The sequence below is a fragment of the Hyla sarda genome, chromosome 7, assembly GCF_029499605.1.
Source record: "Hyla sarda isolate aHylSar1 chromosome 7, aHylSar1.hap1, whole genome shotgun sequence".
Lineage (NCBI taxonomy): Eukaryota > Metazoa > Chordata > Amphibia > Anura > Hylidae > Hyla > Hyla sarda.
Window position 1 is genome coordinate 79,574,018 of NC_079195.1, and position 19,543 is coordinate 79,593,560.

General features: G+C 45.8%; 2 protein-coding genes across 2 annotated transcripts in view; one reads left to right on the forward strand and one right to left on the reverse strand.

The window, feature by feature from the left end:
• Nucleotides 1–2,493, reverse strand: part of GSTK1 (glutathione S-transferase kappa 1) — a 40,531-nt gene extending 38,038 nt beyond the window's left edge. The window contains exon 1 of the mRNA XM_056529785.1: nt 2,354–2,493. Coding sequence (XP_056385760.1) covers nt 2,354–2,422 — 69 coding nt within the window. The 5' untranslated portion in view covers nt 2,423–2,493. The remainder of the gene's footprint in view (nt 1–2,353) is intronic.
• The window catches only part of LOC130281980 (protein spinster homolog 1-like), a 261,234-nt gene that overhangs the window by 37,721 nt on the left and 203,970 nt on the right, over nt 1–19,543 (forward strand). The gene's annotated exons all lie outside the window — the stretch shown is intronic.

A 19,543-nucleotide genomic window follows, 5' to 3' on the forward strand; every position in this document is an offset into this window, starting at 1 on the left:
GGAAGATGGGCATACAGGTATGCCCTCGCGCCACGGTACTTAAGGACAGAGGGCGTATCTGTACGCCCTCCATATTGTATTTCCGATCACTGCCACTCAGGACTGACCAGCCAAAGGCAGATTAGGGGAGGGCGAGCATAGGTTAGGCAGGGTTCCCCCCGCTCTGCCTGCGTGTGGAAGTCCGGGCAGAGCGGGGGGGAGGAGGAGATGGCAGCGGTGGTCCTGTGGGCATCGGTGGACAGCAGGCGGCAGCATACCCGGTGGTGGAGTCTGCCTGCTGCGGGCTGTGGCCAGCGAGTGGCCCTCTAGAAGATGCAAAACTACAAATCCCAGCATGCCCAGACAGCCTTTGGCTGTCTGGGCTTGCTGGGAGTTGTAGTTCTGCAACATCTGGATGGCCACAGTTTGGAGACCACTGTGCAGCAGTGCTCTGCAAACGGTGGCCTTCCAGATGTTGGAAAACTACAACTCCCACCATGCCTGGACATTCTGGGCATGCTGAGAGTTGTAGTTTTGCAGCCTCTGAAGGGCCACAGTTTGGAGACTGCTATACAGTGATCTCCAAACTGTGCATCTCCAGCTGTTGTATAACTACAACTCCCAACATGCTCTTCGGCTGTCAGTGCATGCTGGAAGTTGTAGCTTTGTAACACATGGAGGCACACTGGTTGGAGGCACACTGGTTATGGCCTGTTACCTAACTCTGTGTTTCCCAACCCGTGTGCCTTCAGCTGTTGCTAAACTACATGCGAATGTGCAGGGTACATTTGCTTGGGGAGGGGGGGGGGGGAACTTTCTGCCGCAGCTCAAACTTGCTGTAAACCTGACCGTGTAAATGTATCTTAAAAACACTACACTAACACAAAATAAAGAGTATAACACTACATATACACACCCTTACACAGTGTAAATGCTCACTGCACCCCTATTACAGTCCATGAGGGGTGTAGTTTCTGAAATGGGGTCACATGTGGGGGGTACTCTGTTCTGGCAGCATGGGGGCTTTGTAAATGCACATTGCCCCCAACTTTTAACCAAATTCTCTCTCGCTGGCGTCCTTTGGATAGAGGATGAGATGCCTAACAGCGGAATACCCCTTTAAGGTCAAAATGGGCTCCATCCCCAAGGGATTAAAACTACATTTCCCAGAAGTCTCCACTACTAAGACTGTTAGACACTTCCAGCATTTTCCAACAGGAAAAATGGCCCGGTACAGATAATATGTTTATATAACAACACATGTAGGCGGTTTATATTACAATATAGTTGGTCCGGCCATTAGTGGACAAAATATGAATACTTCCTGAGATCCAGAGTACCCTTTTAAGTTGGACCTACGCTACCCAGTCTGTTATGCACATCTGTCCAAATGCAGAAGCTCTGCTGGGTGTCAGCCATTCTTTTCTCTATGAATAAAGAAAAGCCCTGTTTGTATCACAGATATAAGTGATATATTTTACCTTATACACACGGGCACAGCGCAGTACCAGCCATGTCGGGCACCTGTATGGAGATATTTTCCTCTAGCACCATTTCTTATAAGAAGAGCAGGAAAAAAAATGGCCCTAAACGAAACGCAGCCATAGTATATATTACGCATGAGCCTTTATACATCTCCCTTCTGTTAGGGTGGGTTCACAATACGTTTCTGTGACTCCGGTCAGCTTATTTTTGCTCTGTATCCTTTTTTTTTGACCGTAGTATACTGTATGTAAGAAATGTAGCGTGAACCCACCCTTACCAGTACAAGGTCCAAACACATCAGGCAAGGTATGGCCTTCTTCACCGACACCTTGTGGACTGTATTTACACAACAAAGCATAGAGACACTAAACATTACATATAAACACTAAACATTACATATAAACACTAAACATTACATATAAACACATACCTTACATATAAACACATACTTACAGAAGCCATACAGAGCAGAACTGCCCTAATATGTAGCAGAACTGCAATAGGTAGCAGAGTTGCTAATGTTAATTTTACACCTTTGTAACCATCTGCCGAGAAGCCTTATTAGGGCTTTGTAGCCATAGGAACATATAAGGAAGCTGCAATACGAGTCATTCTATTCTATCATATCTATTATGTTATAGTCAAAAAGGGCAGCAGTATTAAGGATTGCCCCAGTATATCATGACACCAGGAAGAGCGCACACATGTACAGAGCAATACATAGCACACTATATACTGCTTGTACAATGCTAGTGTTTCCTAGCCAGGGTGCCTCCAGCTGTAGCAAAACTAAAACTCCCAGCATGCCCAGATAGCCGAAGAGAGTTGTAGTTTTGCAACAGCTGGAGGCACACTGGTTGGAACAAACAAAACACTGCTCTAAACTGACCTCAAACCCCAGCCAGGAATAAGGGGAGACCACATCATAGAACAGCTCCAACACCTTTCGTTTAGACATGTCTGCTGCTTTCACCCCCTCACAGGAAGCATTATGGGAAGAGAACAAAGTTTATGCCCGCCTCTTGTCTGACCTTGGTGAAGAAAGCAGAGAGCAAAGACTATTACTGCCATCTAGTGTTAGCTCTAAGTATTGCACCCAGTTAAATACAAACAGACTGGGCAATTTATGAATATTATGGGGGTTTGCATTTCTCATGTTGTTTTGGTCCCACTATATAAAACCCTTAATATTTATTGATGTGTCTCATGCTACCCAGAATGTGGGTGCATCTAAAATTGTGGCTTATTGCACCCAAATCTTTCACATATATCACATGGTGCATCTTTACCTCACAATATACCAAGATATTTTCTCCAAGGCATGAAAAATGGATATAAGGGTGCGTTCCCACACGGCGTATACGCAGCGTATTTCACGCTGCGCAAAATTTACGGCAGCAGCAGGAAATACGCTGCATATACGCCGTGTGGGAACACATCCTAAATAAGTAATCTTGCTTCCTGTCTAGAGCGTCCATGAAATCCCCTTTATTCCTGAAATGAAGATTATAGCTCTGTTGGTCTCCATTATGATTGACTCCAAAGTCAATACCTTCCCTTCATGATGTAGTCAGTAATCTTCCGGGAGGTCTTCCAGGGAGGACATCCCAGGTTGGTGGGCATTAGCTTCACTTTTATGCAAAAGTAGGTTTTGCTGGAATCACATCTAGCATCTTTTATCTTCAGCCTTCATAGTTTTTTAAAGCTTTACCTCTTTTAAAGGGGTACTCCACTGGAAAACATTCTTTTATTAACCATCTGGAGCCAGAAAGTTAAACAGATTTGTAAATTACTTCTATTTAAAAATCTTAATCCTTCCAGTACTTATCAGCTGCTGTATGCTCCACAGGAAGTTCTTTTAGAATTTCCTTTCTGTCTGACCACAGTGCTCTCTGCTGATGCCTCTGTCCCTTTTAGGGACTGTCCAGAGTAGGATCAAATCCCCATAGCAAACCTATCCTTCTCTGGGCAGTTCCTGACATGGACAGAGGTGTCAGCAGAGAGAACTGTGGTCAGACAGAAAGGAAATTCAAAAAGAAAAGAACTTCCTCTGGAACATACAGCAGCTGATAAGTACTGGTAGGATTAAGATTTTTAAATAGAAGACATTTACAAATATGCCTAACTTTCTGGCACCAGTTGATTAAAAAATAATAATAATAATTCCAATGGAGTACCCCTTTAAGGCCCTAGGCTCCCTAAAAGTTGAGGGCTTTCCCTGGTTAATATCCTGGTCCTGATCCTATGACCAGATGGACATCAATATCTACACTTTATTCAAAGAAATTGAGAAACTTTATCTGGAATTTTTAATCAGAATGTTGTAGCTGCCGAGCACTGCCACAACAATTAAGAAAAGAGGATTACTTCTTTATTTTAGCATGGATTCTTGGGCATCGCCCATTATGCAGAGACAGATTACCAGGTAGATCCTAAGATGACAACCTTGGCATGTCGATATTCATAGCAGACAAATAGGTGATATCACAATCCCTGCAGCTAAAATGCTTTTATTCTCTGTCACCAGAACCTGCTAAAGACAACAACCTAGTCACAGATGAAAAAGCATACAAGCAAGTGCAAGCTGCCTTCTAAGGCTATGTTCACACGCGGAAATGGACATTCCGTGCGGACATTCAGCCGACTGTGGGCGCCGGGAACTGTGGATGCAGTTAGAATTTCTGCGCCAGATGTTTCCGAAAAATTCTGAGGCTTGCAAGGTGCAGCAGAAACCTGTTGAATTTAATGGGACTCTGCTGCTGCGGAATATCCGTGCAGAGTTTCAATGCGGAATTCTGCACTGAATTCCGACATATGAACATAGCCTAAGAGGCTGCACAAAGATTAGTACCATACTCAAAGTATAAACTGGAGCCAAGGAGAAGCAATGCTATATACCACAAATAAACAACCCCTGGGATGTTTGAAAAGTATTTTAACACATAGGACAAGAAAAACAAGTGCCCTTTAGTTCAATGCGCAAGGAAGGAGAACATATTATCACCATATACATTATCATCATATTGTTACTGATCAAATCCAGTATACTGAGACCAATATTACCAATAACACCAGTATACAAGGAAGAATATTATCACCATACATAATATTACCATCATACTGTTACTGACCAAATCCTGTATACTGAGACCAATATTACCAATAATACCAGTATGCAAGGAGGAATATTATCACCATACATATTACCATCATACTGTTACTGACCAAACCCGGTATACTAAGACTAATAGTAGAGGATGCCCCCATTAGGGAGATAGTAGGTAATGCTCCCAGTAGGTAATGCCCACAGGTAGGTCTTAGGTAATGCCCACTGGCAAGTAGTGCCCCAGTATGTAGGTATTAGGTCATGCCCCCAGTAGATAGGTAGTAGGCAGTACCCCCAGTAGGGAGGTAGTAGGTAATGTCCCCAGTAGGTATGTCCCCCAGGTAGGCAGAGCCCCCAGTAGATAGTACCCCATGTAGGTAATGCCCCCAAGTAGGTAGTGCCCCCAGGAAGGTTGTACCCTCAGGTAGGCAATGCCCCCACTAGGTAGTGCCCCATGATAGGTAATGCCCAACTCACCTTTCTGGCAATACTGTGCTGAGGCCGGGCTCTCTGCAGCCTCTAGGGCGGCGCAGGACTTCTCTGGTAGACCCTGTGATAAAATGACATCATCATGCGGCCTGCAAATTAAGTCTACGCTCCTGTACGTACATTACTTATTGTATTTGTGTACTGTACGTACAGAAGCAGGAGACTGCTGTTTCAACAACGGTCTTCTACGTTCCATTCTAGGGGTGCAGCGGAGGCCTGGGCCTCTTGGGAGCCCGGGTGCTTTACTGGGTTACTGGTTGTACCCACCTGATGGTGGTCCTGTGTCCAAGTCCATGCAGGACAAAAAAAATGCAGGGTAGGAGGGGGTTAGTTGACCTTTTGTAGGGTGTGGGGCTTTAGTTAAATAATGTTAGTTTAATTAAAAATTCAATCTGACCTACTAGTTAACAGAGGGAGAATTACTCCCATGTGGTGCTGCTAGTTAGGATGTTAGGGAACAATTACTGTTGATGATGGTGTGGGCGCCTGAGCTCATGCCATCACCTTACCATAAATGTATGGCAGATTGCTCTAGCCATATGTTACCAAAATGAGACCAGAAATCCATAAAAATTTCCCTTAGCAAAAATCATAATAGATTCTTAGCTTTAACCCCTTAAGGACCCAGGGCGTACCTGTGCGCCCGTCGAAATTCCGGTCTCTGCTGCTCACCGGGCGGGGACCGGACCGGGATACCTGCTGAAATTATTCAGCAGGCACCCTGTGCAAACCCCCATGTCGGTGGAAACGCCACAAATCGCCAGTCAATTCAGACCACTGATTAGCGGCGATTCCGGGTCAATCGGGTCTCCGGAGACCTGGGAAAAAGGGTGATAGGTGGCATCTGAGATGGCACCTATCACTCTTTACCATGAGGAGTGAGGTGGCAATCACTGTCCTGCTGTGTGGTGTTCACCGGTGATCGGGGCATCGATCAGGGCCTTATTTACCTCGGCAGAGGTCAGCGGGGGTCCCCTCAGACAGCGGCAGGTTCGGAACGGCAGGAGCAGCGGCGGGAGAGGCAGCAGGATACAGCAGGAGATGAGGCATGTTCGCATGCCCTTTGGCTGTCTGTGCATGCTGGGAGTTATAGTTATGCAACAGATGGCGGCACATTCTTTTTCTATGAAAAAGTGTGCATCCAGCTTTTGCATAACTACAAATCTTAGCATATATGGACAGCTAAAGGGAATTCTGGGAGTTGTAGTAGTGTACTCCAGCTGTTGCATAACTACAACTGCCAGCATGCCCTTCGTCTGTCAGTGAATGCTGAGAGTTGTAGTTTTGCAACAGCTGAAGGCACACTGGTTGCGAAATACAGTTTGTTATTTAACTCAGTGTTTTGCAAACAGTGTGCCTCAGCTGTTGCAAACTACAACTCTCAGCATGCACTGATAGACCGTAATTGCTGGGAGTTGTAGTTTTGCAACAGCTGGAGGTTTGCCCAGCCCCCTCCCCACCCCCATGTGAATATGCAGGGTACATTCACACGGGCAGGGATTTACAGTGAGTTTCTCGCTGCAAGTTTGAGATGCGGCAAATTTTCCGCCACAGCTCAAACCCGCTGTGAACCCCCGTCTATGTGAATGTTGTGAATGTACCCTAAAAACACTACACTACACTAACAAAATAAAAAGTAAAACACTACATATATTCATACCCCTACACAGTTAGCGCCCCCCCCCCCCCCAATAAAAATGAAAAAAGTCACATACACCACTGTCTTGCAAAACCACAACTCCCAGTATTGCCAGACAGCCATTGACTGTCCAGGCATGCTGGGAGTTTTGCAACAGCTGGAGGCACCCTGTTAGGGAAACATTGCTGTAGGGTTTTTGGTATCAGAGGCAAGTGTAATGCTTGCATCCGGGTCCGTCCCTATGCAAACTCCTAATTTAGGCCTCAAATGCGCATGGTGCTCTCTTACTTTGTCGTATTTCAAGACAACAGTTTAGGGCCACATATGGGGTATTTTCGTACTTGGGAGAAATTGTGTTACAAATTTTGAGGGGCTTTTTCTCCTTTTATCCTTTATGAAAAGGTAAAGTTGGGGTCTACACCAGAAATTTTTTACACTAACATGCTGGTGTTGCCTCATACTTTTCATTTTCACAAGAGGTAAAAGGAAAAAAAGACCCCCAAAATTTGTAACGCAATTTCTCCTGAGTACGGATTTGCACAGGGGGGGCCGATTGTACAGCGGTTCTGACATAAACGCAAATAAAATTAATACCCACATGTGACCCCATTATGGAAACTACACATCTCACGGAACGTAACAGGGGGTATAGTGAGCCTTAACACCCCACAGGTGTTTGACAAATTTTCATTAAAGTTTGATGTGAAAATTAAAGAAAAACATTTCTTTACTAAAATTCTGGTGTTACTCTAAATGTTTCATTTTCACAAGGGAGCACACTACAGGGCTCAGAAGAGAAGGAGCGCCATTAGGCTTTTAGAGAGAGAATGTGTCCAGAATTGAAGGCCATGTGTGTTTACAAAGCCCCCATGGTACAAAAATACAAGAATATAGGTACACTACAGTGGTAGATGTACAATGACTTTAGCTACCCCTCAAAACTGATGTAAAATTGAGACATTAGCCAGTATATCCCTATATGAAGGACATACCTGAGCCCGCACACCAACACCAAGGTTTCTCAAGTGGCACAGGACCTAACACTAAACCTACCTGTGCCATATAAGCAAAACCAGGGGCCAATGGGCAATTATGTCAGGATAAGGTCCGACTTACACACTGCTCCCAGGTTACCTCCAGTGTGACTGGGCACACATACAATGGGAGGAGGGAGACAGGCAATAAGTAGTGATGTCGCGAACATAAAATTTCCGGTTCGCGAACGGCGAACGCGACCTTCCGCAAATGTTCGCGAACCGGCGAACCAGGCGAACCGCCATTGACTTCAATGGGCAGGCCAATTTTAAAACCCACAGGGACTCTTTCTGGCCACAATAGTGATTTAAAAGTTGTTTCAAGGGGACTAATACCTGGACTGTGGCGTGCTGGAGGGGGATGCACGGCAAAACTCCCATGGAAAATTACATAGTTGATGCAGAGTCTGGTTTTAATCCATAAAGGGCAGAAATCACCTATTATTCCTAAATTCTTTGGAATAACATGCTTTAGCCCCCTTTAGGCATCACGTAGTTAGATCCCCCCTTTAGGCAGCACATAGATTCCCCCAGATTAGGCAGCACATAGTTAGAGCCCCCTTTAGGCAGCACATAGTTAGATCCCCCCTTTAGGCATCACATAGTTAGATCCCCCCTTTAGGCAGCACATAGATTCCCCCATGTTAGGCAGCACATAGTTAGAGCCACCCTTTAGGCAGCACATAGAGCCCCCCTTTAGGCAGCACATAGTTAGATCCCCCCTTTAGGCAGCACATAGATTCCCCCATGTTAGGCAGCACATAGTTAGATCCTCCCTTTAGGCAGCACATAGAGCCCCCTTTAGGCAGCACATAGTTAGATCCCCCCCCCTTTAGGCAGCACATAGTTAGATCCCCCTTCCCCCTTTAGGCAGCACATAGATTCCCCCATGTTAGGCAGCACATAGTTAGAGCCCCCCTTTAGGCAGCACATAGAGCCCCCCTTTAGGCAGCACATAGTTAGAGCCTCCCTTTAGGCAGCACATAGAGCCCCCTTTAGGCAGCACATAGTTAGATCCCCCCTTTAGGCATCACATAGTTAGACCCCCCCTTTAGGCAGCACATAGATTCCCCCATGTTAGGCAGCACATATTAAGATCCCCCCTTTAGGAAGCACATAGATTCCCCCATATTAGGCAGCACATAGTTAGAGCCCCCCTTTAGGCAGCACATAGAGCCCCTCTTTGGGCAGCACATAGAGCCCCCCTTTAGGCAGCACATAGATTCCCTCATATTAGGCAGCACATAGTTAGAGCCTCCCTTTAGGCAGCACATAGTTAGAGCCCCCCTTTAGGCATCACGTAGTTAGATCCCCCCTTTAGGCAGCACATAGATTCCCCCATATAAGGCAGCACATAGTTAGAGCCCCCCTTTAGGCAGCACATAGAGCCCCCTTTAGGCAGCACATAGTTAGATCCCCCCCTTTAGGCATCACATAGTTAGATCCCCCCTTTAGGCAGCACATAGATTCCCCCATGTTAGGCAGCACATAGTTAGAGCCCCCCTTTAGGCAGCACATGGAGCCCCCCTTTAGGCAGCACATAGAGCCCCCCTTTAGGCAGTACATAGTTAGAGCCTCCCTTTAGGCAGCACATAGAGTCCCCTTTAGGCAGCACATAGAGCCCCCCTTTAGGCAGCACATAGTTAGAGCCTCCCTTTAGGCAGCACATAGAGCCCCCTTTAGGCAGCACATAGTTAGATCCCCCCTTTAGGCATCACATAGTTAGATCCCCCCCCCCTTTAGGCAGCACATAGATTCCCCCATGTTAGGCAGCACATAGTTAGAGCCCCCCTTTAGGCAGCACATAGAGCCCCCCTTTAGGCAGCACATAGTTAGAGCCTCCCTTTAGGCAGCACATAGAGCCCCCTTTAGGCAGCACATAGTTAGATCCCCCCTTTAGGCAGCACATAGATTCCCCCATGTTAGGCAGCACATATTAAGATCCCCCCTTTAGGCAGCACATAGATTCCCCCATATTAGACAGCACATAGTTAGAGCCCCCCTTTAGGCAGCACATAGATTCCCCCCTTTAGGCAGCACATAGTTAGAGCCCCCCTTTAGGCAGCACATAGAGCCCCTCTTTGGGCAGCACATAGATTCCCTCATATTAGGCAGCACATAGTTAGAGCCTCCCTTTAGGCAGCACATAGTTAGAGCCTCCCTTTAGGCACCACATAGTTAGAGCCCCCCTTTAGGCACCACATAGATTCCCCCATATTAGGCAGCACATAGTTAGAGCCCCCCTTTAGGCAGCACATAGAGCCCCCTTTAGGCAGCACATAGTTAGATCCCCCCTTTAGGCAGCACATAGATTCCCCCATGTTAGGCAGCACATAGTTAGAGCCCCCCTTTAGGCAGCACATAGAGCCCCCTTTAGGCAGCACATAGTTAGATCCCCCCTTTAGGCAGCACATAGATTCCCCCATGTTAGGCAGCACATAGTTAGAGCCCCCCTTTAGGCAGCACATAGAGCCCCCCTTTAGGCAGCACATAGTTAGAGCCTCCCTTTAGGCAGCACATAGAGCCCCCTTTAGGCAGCACATAGTTAGATCCCCCCTTTAGGCATCACATAGTTAGACCCCCCCCCCTTTAGGCAGCACATAGATTCCCCCATGTTAGGCAGCACATAGTTAGAGCCCCCCTTTAGGCAGCACATAGAGCCCCCTTTAGGCAGCACATAGTTAGATCCCCCCTTTAGGCAGCACATAGATTCCCCCATGTTAGGCAGCACATAGTTAGAGCCCCCCTTTAGGCAGCACATAGTTAGAGCCCCCCTTTAGGCAGCACATAGTTAGAGCCTCCCTTTAGGCAGCACATAGAGCCCCCTTTAGGCAGCACATAGTTAGATCCCCCCTTTAGGCATCACATAGTTAGATCCCCCCTTTAGGCAGCACAAAGATTCCCCCATGTTAGGCAGCACATATTAAGATCCCCCCTTTAGGCAGCACATAGATTCCCCCATATTAGGCAGCACATAGTTAGAGCCCCCCTTTAGGCAGCACATAGATTCCCCCCTTTAGGCAGCACATAGAGTCCCCCTTTAGGCAGCACATAGAGCCCCTCTTTGGGCAGCACATAGAGCCCCCCTTTAGGCAGCACATAGATTCCCTCATATTAGGCAGCACATAGTTAGAGCCTCCCTTTAGGCAGCACATAGAGCCCCCTTTAGGCAGCACATATGTAGATCCCCCGTTTAGGCAGCACATAGATTCCCCCATATTAGGCAGCACATAGTTAGAGCCCCCCTTTAGGCAGCACATAGATTCCCCCCTTTAGGCAGCACATAGAGCCCCCCTTTAGGCAGCACATAGAGCCCCTCTTTGGGCAGCACATAGAGCCCCCCTTTAGGCAGCACATAGATTCCCTCATATTAGGCAGCACATAGTTAGAGCCTCCCTTTAGGCAGCACATAGAGCCCCCTTTAGGCAGCACATATGTAGATCCCCCGTTTAGGCAGCACATAGATTCCCCCATATTAGGCAGCACATAGTTAGAGCCCCCCTTTAGGCAGCACTGGTTTTATTTCACAGCCAAAAAATATATTTTTTATTTTTTTATTTGAACAACTGTCACACTAAACGTGATTTGCACTAGTGACAATGAGCAAAAAAGGTTGCCAGCGGAGTTCCCCTTTTAAGCAGAAGTCCCCAACCAGGGTGCCTCCAGCAGTTGCAAGACACACAGACTGAACTTATAGCCCTTTTAATACTGTAGTGAGTTGCTTGAAGGAACTAAAGTTTTACACTGGAGTACCCCTTTTAACCAGCGGTTCCCTCCCAACCAGGGTGCCTCCAGCTGTTGCAAGACACACGGACTGATATCTTTCAGCCCTTTGAATACTGTAATAGTTAGTTGCTTAAAGGAACTTAAGTTTGATTCTGGAGTACCCCTTTTAACTAGCGGTTCCCTCCCAACCAGGGTGCCTCCAGCTGTTGCAAGACACATGGACTGAACTTATAGCCCTTTTAATGCTGTAGTTAGTTGCTTGAAGGAACTAAAGTTTTACACTGGAGTACCCCTTTTAACCAGCGGTTCCCTCCCAACCAGGGTGCCTCCAGCTGTTGCAAGACACGCGGACTGATATATTTCAGCCCTAAAAAGGGCTTTTTTGGGTGCTGTCCTTAAAGCAGATGTTACACTAGTGCTTTAGGAGTAAACTGGACCCTGAATACACCACCTAGCAGCAACCTAACCTAGCTATCGCTTTCCCTATACAGCAGGAGCAGCTTCTCTGTCCCTCCACTTTCTAAGCCTGCAGCATGCTGAATGAAGGTAAAATGGGTCTGGAAGGGAGGGACTGCTGCTGATTGGCTGTAATGTGTCTGCTGACTCTGACTCACAGGGTCAAAGTTTACCACAATGTTAAAGTATAGGGGGCGAATCAAACTTCACATATGTTCGCCCGGCGATGCGAACGCGAACATGCTAAGTTCGCCGGGAACAATTCGCGACATCTCTAGCTATAAGCCCCACCCAAGTTGGCTGATATGTTGCGGGCCTCACAGGTGAACCTTAACCCCTTAAGGACCAGGCCATTTTATACCTTAAGGACCGGAGCGTTTTTTGCAATTCTGACCACTGTCACTTTAAACATTAATAACTCTGGAATGCTTTTAGTTATCATTCTGATTCCGAGATTGTTTTTTCGTGACATATTCTACTTTAACGTAGTGGTAAAATTTTTTGGTAACTTGCATCCTTTCTTGGTGAAAAATCCCAAAATTTGATGAAAAAAATGAAAATTTTGCATTTTTCTAACTTTGAAGCTCTCTGCTTGTAAGGAAAATGGATATTCAAAAAATATTTTTTTTTGGGTTTACATATACAATATGTCTACTTTATGTTTGCATCATAAAATTTATGAGTTTTTACTTTTGGAAGACACCAGAGGGCTTCAAAGTTCAGTAGCAATTTTGAAATTTTTCACAAAATTTTCAAACTCACTATTTTTCAGGGACCAGTTCAGGTTTGAAGTGGATTTGAAGGGTCTTCATATTAGAAATACCCCATAAAAGACCCCATTATAAAAACTACACCCCCTAAAGTATTCAAAAAAACATTCAGTAAGTGTATTAACCCTTTAGGTGTTTCACAGGAATAGCAGCAAAGTGAAGGAGAAAATTCAAAATCTTCATTTTTTACACTCGCATGTTCTTGTAGACCCAATTTTTGAATTTTGCAAGGGGTAAAAAGGAGAAAATTTTTACTTGTATTTGAAACCCAATTTCTCTCGAGTAAGCACATACCTCATATGTCTATGTTAATTGTTCGGCGGGCGCAGTAGAGGGCTCAGAAGGGAAGGAGCGAAAAATGGTTTTTGGGGGGCATGCCGCATTTAGGAAGCCCCTATGGTGCCAGGACAGCAAAAAAAAACACATGGCATACCATTTTGGAAACTAGACCCCTCAGGGAACGTAACAAGGGGTAATGTGAACCTTAATACCCTACAGGTGATTCACGACTTTTGCATATGTAAAAAAAATATATATTTTTTTTACCTAAAATGCTTGGTTTCCCAAAAATTTTACATTTTTAAAAAGGGTAATAGCAGAAAATACCCCCCAAAATTTGAAGCCCAATTTCTCCCGATACAGAAAACACCTCGCATGGGGGTGAAAAGTGCTCTGCTGGTGCACTACAGGTCTCAGAAGAGAAGGAGTCACATTTGGCTTTTTGAAAGCAAATTTTGCTCTGGGGGCATGCCGCATTTAGGAAGCCCCTATGGTGCCAGAACAGCAAAAAAAAAACACATGGCATACCATTTTGGAAACTAGACCCCTTGGGGAACGTAACAAGGGGTAACGTGAACCTTAATGCCCTACAGGTGTTTCACGACTTTTGCATATGTAAAAAAAAAAATTTTTTTTTTACCTAAAATGCTTGTTTTCCCAAAATGTTTACATTTTTAAAAAGGGTAATAGCGGAAAATACCCCCCAAAATTTGAAGCCCAATTTCTCCCGATTCAGAAAACACCCCATATGGGTGTGAAAAGTGCTCTGCTGGCGCACTACAGGTCTCAGAAGAGAAGGAGTCACATTTTGCTTTTTGAAAGCGAATTTTGCTCTGGGGGCATGCCGCATTTAGGAAGCCCCTATGGTGCCAGGACAGCAAAAAAAAAACACATGGCATACCATTTTGGAAACTAGACCCCTCGGGGAACGTAACAAGGGGTAATTTGAACCTTAATACCCTACAGGTGTTTCACGACTTTTGCATATGTAAAAAAATATATATATTTTTTTACCTAAAATGCTTGTTTTCCCAAAAATTTTACATTTTTTAAAAGGGTAATAGCAGAAAATACCCACAAAATTTGAAGCCCAATTTCTCCCGAGTACGGCGATACCCCATATGTGGCCCTAAACTGTTGCCTTGAAATACGACAGGGCTCCAAAGTGAGAGCGCCATGCGCATTTGAGGCCTAAATTAGGGACTTGCATAGGGGTGGACATAGGGGTATTCTACGCCAGTGATTCCCAAACAGGGTGCCTCCAGCTGTTGTAAAACTCCCAGCATGCCTGGACAGTCAACGGCTATCTGGCAATACTGGGAGTAGTTGTTTTGCAACAGCTGGAGGCTCCGTTTTGGAAACAGTGGCGTACCAGACGTTTTTCATTTTTATTGGGGAGGGGGGCTGTGTAGGGGTATGTGCATATGTAGTGTTTTTTACTTTTTATTTTATTTTGTGGTAGTGTAGTGTAGTGTTTTTAGGGTACAGTCGCACGGGCGGGGGTTCACAGTAGTTTCTCGGTGGCAGTTTGAGCTACGGCAGAAAATTTGACGCAGCTCAAACTTGCAGCCGGATACTTACAGTAATCCTCCGCCCATGTGAGTGTACCCTGTACGTTCACATTGGGGGGGGGGGGGAACATCCAGCTGTTGCAAAACTACAACTCCCAGCATGTACGGTCTATCAGTGCATGCTGGGAGTTGTAGTTTTGCAACTGCTGGAGGCTCCGTTTTGGAAACAGTGGCGTACCAGACGTTTTTCATTTTTATTGGGGAGGGGGGCTGTGTAGGGGTATGTGCATATGTAGTGTTTTTTACTTTTTATTTTATTTTGTGGTAGTGTAGTGTAGTGTTTTTAGGGTACAGTCGCACGGGCGGGGGTTCACAGTAGTTTCTCGCTGGCAGTTTGAGCTGCGGCAGAAATTTTGCCGCACCTCAAACTTGCAGCCGGATACTTACTGTAATCCTCCGCCCATGTGAGTGTACCCTGTACGTTCACATTGGCGGGGGGGACATCCAGCTGTTGCAAAACTACAACTCCCAGCATGTACGGTCTATCAGTGCATGCTGGGAGTTGTAGTTTTGCAACAGCTGGAGGCACACTGGTTGTGAAACACCGAGTTTGGTAACAAACTCAGTGTTTTGCAACCAGTGTGCCTTCAGCTGTTGCAAAAGCTACAACCCCCAGCATGTACGGACAGCGGAAGGGCATGCTGGGTGTTGTAGTTATGCAACAGCTGGAGGCATACTACTTTGGCTGGGGATGCTGGGGATTGTAGTTATGCAACAGCTGGAGACACACTGGTTTGCTACTTAACTCAGTGTGCCTTCAGCTGTTGCAAAACTACAACTCTCAGCAGTCACCGACAGCCAACGGGCATGCTGGGAGTTGTAGTTATGCAACCAGCAGATGCACCACTACAACTCCCAGCATGCACTTTAGCTGATTGTGCAAGCTGGGAATTGTAGTTACACAACAGCTGAAGGTACACTTTTCCATAGAAAGAATGTGCCTCCAGCTGTTGCAAAACTACAAGTCCCAGCATGCCCATAAGGGCATGCTGGGAGTTGTGGTGGTCTGCCTCCTGCTGTTGCATAACTACAGCTCCCAGCATGCCCTTGTTGCATGCTGGGAGCTGTTGCTAAGCAACAGCAGGAGGCTGTCACTCACCTCCAACGATCCTCGCCGCACAGGTCAGTCCCTCGTCGTCTCCGCCGCCGCCGCTGCTCCTGGGGCCCCGATCCCAACAGGGGCACCGGGGATCGGGGTCCCCAGCACCCGGGGTGCACGTCCCGCACCCGCTCACGTCCTCCGGAAGAGGGGCGGAGCGGGTTGCGGGAGTGACACCCGCAGCAGGCGCCCTGATTGGTCGGCCGGTAATCCGGCCGACGAATCAGGGCGATCGTGAGGTGGCACCAGTGCCACCTCACCCCTGCTGGCTCTGGCTGATCGGGGCCGTCTCTGACGGCCCCGATCAGCCAATAATTCCGGGTCACCGGGTCACTGGAGACCCGATTAACCCGGAATCCGCCGCAGATCGCTGGACTGAATTGTCCAGCGATCTGCGGCCATCGCCGACATGGGGGGTCATAATGACCCCCCTGGGCGATATGCCCCGATGCTTGCTGAACGATTTCAGCAGGCATCGGGGACCGGCTCCGCTCCAGATGGTTGCTGGGGGGCCGGTAAAACACATGACGTTCTCATACGTCATGTGTCCTTAAGGACTCGGAAATGGAGACGTATGAGAACGTCATGTGTCCTTAAGGGGTTAAAGCTACCTACAGTGATATAGGCGCATAAGTATAAAATTTGGAACTTTATATTTTTGTATTATTCTATATGTTATACATCCACACCTATTCATCTGGTGAAGGATGCCATTATGGTACTTGTGGTCGGTTGCAGGCATCCTCCATTGTATGCATTTTATGCTGGGGATTGCCCATAGCAATGAACCACAAGTGCAGGATCTGCATAAATTCACATCCGCATTTTGGGGTTGTGCACCTCCAGCCATCTGTGACCATGTCTTTGTACTATTTTATACTAATGCGCCTATAGCATCACTGCAGGTAGCATTAAGGTTCACCTGTGAGGCCGGCAACATATCAGCCAACTTGGGTGGGGCTTATAGCCTGTCTCCCTCCTCCCATTGTATGTGTGCCCAGCCACACTGAAGGTAACCTGGAAGCAGTGTGTAATCAAGATTTAGAATTTTCTCCTTCATTTGCTGCTATTCCTGTGAAACACCTAAAGGGTTAACATACTTTTTAAATGTCATTTTGAGTACTTTGAGGGGTGCAGTATTTTTATTGGGGTCATATATATCAACTGACTCCAAAAAGTTAAACAGATTTGTAAAATACTTCTATTAAAAAATCTTAATCCTTTCAGTACTTATGAGCTGCTGAAGTTGTTTTTTTTTTCTGTCTAAGTGCTCTCTGATGACACCTGTCTCGGGAACTGTCCAGAGTAGAAGAAAATCCCCATAGCAAACCTTTTCTACTCTGTGCAGTTCCCGAGACAAGCAGTGATGTCATCAGAGAGCACTGTTTCCAGACAGAAAAGAACAACTTAACTTCAGCAGCTGATAATTATTGGAAAGATTAAGATTTTTTAATAGAAGTAATTTATATATCAGTATAACTTTGTGGAGCCAGTTGTTATAAAACAAAAAAATAAGTTTTTTTTCCCTAGAATACCCCTTTAAGGTGAAAATGGGCTTGGTCCCTAAGGGGTTAAATAAAGGGTATTCTGTTTTTTTTGTTTTTTTTGGGGGGGGGAAATGCACTTTCATTTTCATGTAAGTAAAAAATAAAAAATAAAGTACAAACACCGCAACCTAAAACTCAAAGAATAGATTTGCAAGGTAACCATAATGATATATCCTTTTGCCACTAATCCTCCTTGCCTAATGCAAATCATTTGGGGACCTGGATCCAGTTGCTTGATTTGAATACCAGGTAAGTTGTGATAGTGAATGCAAAAAAGGATTTGTTACCCAAGTGTACGCTTACGTGTGAATATGAACTGTTGTGCTATTTGTTTCCTGTTAAGCTCTTGGTTACTGGGGTTTTGCTTATCTATCAAAACGATTATTACTTATTGCTATTACTGGGTTAAATGAGTTCACAATCTGATAAAAGTGAAGGAACAATACCTCCTCTGTCTCTTCAATATTACTTAATGGAAAACAGGGGCCATCAACCAGGGCTAACCTTAGACTGCACGGTGCCCTGAGCAAAACTGCCCTTTGGTGCTTCTGCCCTATTTTCTGTACTTATGCAATGTTGCACGTTGCATGTTTTTTTTACTCACTTTTCCCAGGATACATGAATTGGCAGGAGCAGGGGCGTAGCTAGAAACCTCAGGGCCCCGGTGCGAAAAATTGCCCTGGACCCCCCCCCCCCTACCACCTGACGACCCGCTTCCCCAATCCTGGACAACCCCTTACTCAGCCGCACAAAGATATCGGTGACTACAGCACTGATGGGACACAGTCAGAAGAATACACAACAATATAAGTGACTAACAGGCAGGGCCAGACAGACAAAACAGACATTTAAGAATAAGAAGCCCATTTGTCTGGAGGGGTCCAACTGCTGGGACCCCCACCAATCACCTTGGTTCCAGTTGCTCTCCAGTTGTTATAAAGCTATAACTCCCATGATGTCTGGAGAGCCTTAGGCATTATAGGAGTTGTAGTTTTGCAACAGATGAAGAGCCACAGATTAGGGTACATCATCACCCATCATCACTGCAGAACTGTGACTCCAGCTCTGATGGGACAGTCAGGAGAAAACACAGTGATATCAGTGACCTGAGTGACGTCTTCTCTGATGTCTTTTCTTTTCCATCTGGTCCAGACGTCAGGACGTCTTCCTGCTCCATCTTCTCTGCGGAGTCTGACGCTTGGACATCATAGGTTCTCACTTTGTCAGTAGATCCTTATCCTCTCTATGAAGACAATAATCATTATTATTCTGCTAAATACTGTACCCACCTGAATATAATACTGCCAAATACTGTACCCCCTGAATTTAATACTGCCAAATACTGTACCCCCTGAATATAATACTGCCAAATACTGTATCCCCTGAATATAAAACTATCATCCACTGTACCTCCTGCATATAATACTGCCACCTACTGTACCCCCTGAATATTATACTGCCACCTACTGTACCCTCTGAATATAATACTGCCACCTACTGTACCCCCTGAATATAATACTGCCACACACTGTACCCCCTGAATATAATACTGCCACTGACTGTACCCGTAAATATAATACTGCCACCGACTGTACCCCTAAATATAATACTGCCATGTACTGTACCCTCTGAATATAATACTTCCACACACTGTATCCCCTGAATATAATACAGTACTGCCTCCAACTGTACCCACTGAATATAATACTGCCTCCTACTGTACCCCCTGAATATAATATTGCCACCTACTCTACCCCTGAATATAATAATTCCACACACTGTATCCCCTGAATACTGCCACATACAGTACATACACACACATCATTCATACATACAGTATATACACACACATACATAATACATACATACTGTGGCAGTGTGGCAAGGAAAGGGTGTATTTCCCTTGCTATCTCTGCAGAATGCTCCACCTGTGGCCTGATTAATGAGGTATCAGGAAGGGAAAGTGTGTTTAAAAGGAAAAGAAAGAGAATAGTTGGGGCTCTCCCTGGGTAACAGCATATCTCTGTAGGGGGAGACACACGGACCCTGTTGAGGAAACACACAGCGAACTGTGAGCGGTCCAAGAAGTGAAGAAGTGGTGTGAACTGTGAGTAACAGGTTGCAGGGGCACATGTTTTATGCTGGCTGAGGGTAGCTCACCAGATAGTAGTCAGGGCATGCTGATGTGTGTAGTCAGTGACCAGACGGTCTAGGACTTTGGTTTGTTCCTGAGTTATGTTTTGTTTTACCTGCAACCTGTCTAAATAAAGCTGGCAAGGTGCCAGGCGTGCATGAATAACCGTTGTCTGCGGGTTTATTGAGTAACCCTACCCTAATGTTAATCTGTACAGGATGATTTATGA